General features: G+C 30.0%; 1 protein-coding gene across 1 annotated transcript; it reads right to left on the reverse strand.

Annotated features, from left to right (window-relative positions):
* Positions 1-1434: 1434 nt before the first annotated feature.
* On the reverse strand, positions 1435-3973 carry LOC114165857 (reticulon-like protein B12). Its single transcript, XM_028050472.1, has 6 exons — positions 3767-3973; positions 3272-3382; position 3092; positions 2837-3017; positions 2147-2358; positions 1435-1949 (listed from the first exon to the last, which is right to left on the reverse strand). Exons 1-6 carry the CDS (start codon positions 3767-3769, stop codon positions 1780-1782), a joined length of 678 nt encoding a protein of 225 aa, XP_027906273.1. The 5' UTR covers positions 3770-3973; the 3' UTR covers positions 1435-1779.
* Between the last annotated feature and the right edge of the window lie 1533 nt (positions 3974-5506).

Consider the following 5506-nt stretch of genomic DNA (forward strand, 5'->3'; position numbering starts at 1 on the left):
TTTATTAAGAATATCATCATAAGTTGTATACAAAGATTAAATTAAGTCTCAATATAAGGAGGACAATATTGCTTCATTTTACAAAAATTTGGACTAAATTGAAACGAAAAACAAATATATGGACCAAATTGAGTCACTTTGACACGTGGCATAACTGTGAAGTGACACGTGTCAAAAATAAAAAATTTTAAAAAAATTATAAATTAAAAAACATATTAAAAAATTTAAAAAAACTAGAAATTGACACGTGGCGTTGACTTAACACCGTCTGGTCAAAGTTAATGGTGAGGACTAAATTGAGTCATTTCTAAGAAAATGAGGACCAAATTGAAACAACGAAAAACTTGAGGACCAAAATGAAATTTCATGACAAATAGAGAGACCAAAAGAGTAATTTAACCTTATTTTAATAACAACATTTACAACAATATAACCTAATTTTCATGATATTTCATTACATAATATTTTCACTACTTTATTATTTTAATATTCAAAATAAAAGAAAATTACAACCCGTGTCAGTATACAAAGTATATGTCTTATAAAACACATTTATTAGATTATGCTTATGTCACTAAATATGAGATTTTAGATTTTGAAATAAAATCATGTGTGATAAAAAAATTGATTTCTAAATTCTAGAAACTTTAAATTTAAATAAAATAATTATTCACTTGTTAGTTTCATAAAATTTGTAGAGTAAAATAAAAATCATCCTTGCATCATCATCACTTTAGCATCTTTAATTAATAACTCATTCCCGAGTTCTTAAACTATTCTCTGCAAATATTTTTCATGCCATATCTGAAGTTATTTTTTCCACTTTTCACTCCAGTATTAAACTCTTTATATACCCAACTTTCTTTTTAAGTTTTGTTGTTTGCGAAAAAGGAAAAGTTTAACTTATAATATTCATTAGAAATAGAATTTATAACGTCCAACTCAAATCACAAACACAAGTAAACACAATTTTAAGATGCCCCAAAAAATTACTCTTCCAGTCTTCTCACCTTCACATTTTCTTTTTAAATTTAAGATTGGACTTAGTTTTTTTAAAACATTATCTAATTAAAATATATAATATAAATATTCAAAAATTGTATCATACTAAAAATGGTTTAGAAAAAAGTTATGCTTTTTTTAAATTTTAAAATAAAACATACTTCTTCTTTTTTATTTACATAAACTCAATTGAATCTAATCCGTCATTAACAGAGTATATTCAGTTCGTATTCACTAAAAAATAAATAGCCCATTCAACCCAACCCAACCCAACCCAACCCACCCTCCAGGTGTTTGACGAAATGCTTAGTTAAGTATTCTATATTATAGCTCCACGGAAACTTTTAAAGAATTGGAAAATATATTACTTGGGTTGCCAAATTGTTGAATTGAGAGCGAATAACTTGTGCGAATGTTGCAAAAATCTGCAAATAAGTGCAATGATAGTTGTAGCTATATTACATGTACAAATACTTGGTAAAAACACATTTTATCTTAGGAATAATTCATAGCAGCGCCTATATGTTATCTCTGTTATCCTAAGAAGAAATCTAAATACTCAGTGGACTACATGAACAAGTCCAACAAGAGGTTCTTCATTATGTACCAAAAAAAAGATCCATCATTGAAGATGGAAAATGCAAAAGGAAGAGATGTTGTAGAAGATGATCACTATTGTCCCTCAAACTCACAATTACAATCTCACCAGTGACCCTGTAAGAAATGTTGTAGAAGAGTAACAAAAGAAATGAACAAATGCCTGTGAGAAAAACAAACTCAGCTCAGCTTTTTCTTCTCCAGAATCCAGTTGTGGACTCTGCTAACATACTTCTCCTTTATTTTCACATGTAAAAAGCACAGTTTTCTGTAACCCTTCAAAATATACATGTCTATGTATTCTTCATATCTTTCATAGATTGCTGGTACTGTAAGAACAATAAAAAGACCTGCCACATAACCAAACCACAAAAACAAAGTTATTTCCATTCCAAGATCATATTAGACATAATTATGAACTTCAACATTTTTACTATACTGGGAACAAAGTTATTTCCATTCACTCACTACTTAATTTTCAAAAACTGGAGATCAATGAATAGCGAGTTAAATCTATCTTTTGATCACATGACGCTCAGAAACTTACTGGTATATGCCAGGGTAAGGAAATCAGTGAAGCCACCAATAATAGAAATTAGCCAGAGGTATGCAGCTACTTTCAGGAACAGCTTTGAGTCTTTACCAAGAGCAATATCTTGAGAAACTGATAACAAATCATTAACTCTTGTGCGGATAAAATCTGTCACTTCGTTTGCTAATTCCTCTGACAGATGCAACTGTGGTAGAGGTGGTGCAGGTCTGTCAAAAGAAAAATAACAGTTCAATCTGCTTTTATACCTTCTGTCTAAACACCATATGCAATTTACCACTTCTGAAAAACGCAAATTAAATAGAATTTGGATTATCTACCGAGCTTAAAGTATTGTCTCTATGCCGAGCCTTCAAAATACACCTAAGGACACTGATTTTAATGTTTTAAAACACTAACATTAGTGTATTTTGAACACAAAGACGATCACCACCAAAAAACTAGCATACATGTTATACCATTTCAACAACTAAACCATACCAACATTTATCTTTCAAATGCCTCGAATCATATAAATTAAAAAGAATACTTTGAAGACAAACTAATTCCAGAACAAATAATCAGAACTTGAGGAATCAATGATCTAAAAAATGCTTGTACATTCTATGACATTTCAGAGTTTAGAAAAGCACACACAAGAAGATCCAAGTGAAGAACATTCACAAAGATAATTTGCAGAAGTGTTACCTGTTGAGAATCGCAGCTGACTTGGCCCAAAGGAAAAGAATGACAATGAGGAGAAGGAAAACATTGGAAACAAGGGACAGAAGAGTATAACCAGATCTTTCAAACACAATCCAAACAGCTAGTGTCACCAACAATATCCCCATCGTTTGGTTCTTCCGTCTCCACAGTATTAAATCTGCAACTGCATTGAACCAAACATGGCATTGATTCAGCAAAGATTCAAAGATCATGATCAATTGTTCTTCTGGTCCTCACCCTTTTCACATTGGAACCAAAAGCAAACAAAAATAAATCTATGCCACTGTTGAATCAAATAGTACCAAAATGAACATAAACAAACAACACCAAAGATTGAGTATTAAAATAACACTGATCAACGCAAATCAGCAATAAAGACATTGAATCAAAAACTAATCAGAAAAGAAAATTTCATACCTTGACCCCACCAAGGATCTCATGGAGAGTTCTTTGCCGGTTGAACAATCGATCTGAGGAACCCATTTGGGGGGAGAAGCCAAAGTGAGAAACTTGAACCCAGCAAGGGATCTGTCACAAAAAAAGGAGAGAACTTTGAGATGATCCACTGAAAAGAAAAAGCAGTGAACATCAACTATGTCTAACTTTTATAGTTTTATTCAATTTTTGACCTCACTTTTTTGAATTGTATTGTTAGAGTGGACCCAAAATTATGTGTTTTGTAAGGATGATGGGAATTAGAAGCTGGGGCTGGATGTCTCAGATTACAGCCTAAAAGTGAAGTTCCGTTGTTTGCTTTTCACTCTCACAGAACAGTGCTCCACTACTTCCTACTCCACCCCAATCCCCAACACAACAACACAACACAAAAAACAATAAATAAAAGAAGAAAACAAAGGATGATGGGCGTTGTGTTGATCTCATTCACTTTCCACTCTAAGCTATCAAATTTACCATCTTCCTTCTTCACCACCCACCCAATCCATCCATTTCAAACAAACCATTCTGTTGTCCTGTTCAGTGTAGTTTCTCTCTCTCATGTGATGCATATAAACTGATTCTTAGATTACCCACTTGGAGTAGGTGAACTGTGAATCCATCAATTTCATCTAAAACCATTAACCTTATTTTTAGTCTTCTATTGGCGCTTTCTCTAAAAGCACTTAGGCTCTTCTCGCATCGACCAATACTTTAAGGCTGTATTCTTTTGTATTCTTTTCTTTCGGCTGGAATGATTTGAGGAAAATAAAAGAAGAAACCGGAAGAATTATAGAATGAAATTAATGTTTTTTTAGTTTAATTTAGAAATGATTTTAGAGTTGAGATTAATAAATGAAGTTTTTAAAAATTTGTGACCTATGATATATTAAAAATATTTTAATAAATAAAAAAGTTATAATATTAAAAGACGTCTATTGTTATAAATTATATAAAATTATATAAATAATTTATAATTACTTTTATAAATTTTATATAGTGATTGAAATTATAAAAAATAGTTAAAAAATAATAATATAATATATTTCATATGAAAATAAATTTAAATGTAAGGTAAAAATTAACTAAATATTATAAGGATAATATGAGAAAAATAAATATAAGAAAAAAAATTAGTCATTTAACATTCATCACCTTTCAACTAAAAAACAATATTTACTACAAATTTTACTAATATTTTTTCTTATTCCTTTCTATCCCCAAAGAAAGAATAAGACCATCATCCTTTAATATTCACTCCACATTCTTATTAAATATATTGAATAGTGAATCCATCCAAAAATACATAATTTAAATAAAGCAAATAGTTACATAGTTAATTCTATTTAATATAAAATAATTTCAAATTAAACCTGTAACGTAAAAATAAATTTCTAATTTTTTATCAATAATGTTATGAATTAATGGTCGTCCATTGATTTATACAATTACTCATATGATTGATAATTATATTATTCATTACTCTTTATGTAATATTTTGTATTTACTATTTGATTTTATATCCTTTCTGGGTTACCATATTGTATCTATAAATAGGACTCGTCCTATCAGTAATAAGACACACATACAAACAGAAGTTGCTCCCTACTCTCTCATTCTCTATTCTTCCTCTCCTTTGTCTCTCTTATTACCTTTATTTTATAACACGTTATCAGCACGAGGGTTATCCAACTGAGCGTGAAGGCATATTTTTTTTTCTCCCTAAGAACAACGCTCTACATTCCTTAACCGAGGTTCTTTCTAATCTTTTTCTCATTCACAAACTTTATCTCATTTTTTTTTGTAATGATAATTGTTTGATTTATTTTTCTCTGTCATATTATTATTATTATTATTATTTGATTTTAATAATTTCATACATGAAATTTGATTATATTAATATTTTATATGCTAGTTCTAAAACATGTCAAATCTTGCAAAGCTTGAATTTGCGGCCCTTGATATTTCGGGGGAGAATTATTTATCATGGATTTTAGATGCTGAGATTCATCTAGATGCAATGGGTCTGGGTGATGCTATTAAAGAAGGAAATAAAGCATCTGAACAAGATAAAGCTAAAGCTATGATTTTCCTTCGTTGCCATCTTCATGAAGGGTTGAAAATTGAATACCTTACTATAAAAGACCCTTCTGTATTATGGAAAAATTTAAAAGAAAGATATGACCACCAAAAGACCGTGATTTTGCCAAAAGCTCG

The sequence above is a fragment of the Vigna unguiculata genome, chromosome 10 (assembly GCF_004118075.2).
Source record: "Vigna unguiculata cultivar IT97K-499-35 chromosome 10, ASM411807v1, whole genome shotgun sequence".
Classification (NCBI taxonomy): domain Eukaryota; kingdom Viridiplantae; phylum Streptophyta; class Magnoliopsida; order Fabales; family Fabaceae; genus Vigna; species Vigna unguiculata.

What these genes read in the sequence shown, in the direction of transcription:
- LOC114165857 (XM_028050472.1), bottom strand. An exon ending in TCAGCTGCGATTCTCAACAG is followed by an intron (nt 2,359 to 2,836) that starts GTAACACTTCTG and finishes TTCTTTTGACAG; the next exon opens with ACCTGCACCACCTCTACCAC. An exon ending in CCTTACCCTGGCATATACCA is followed by an intron (nt 1,950 to 2,146) that starts GTAAGTTTCTGA and finishes GTTATGTGGCAG; the next exon opens with GTCTTTTTATTGTTCTTACA.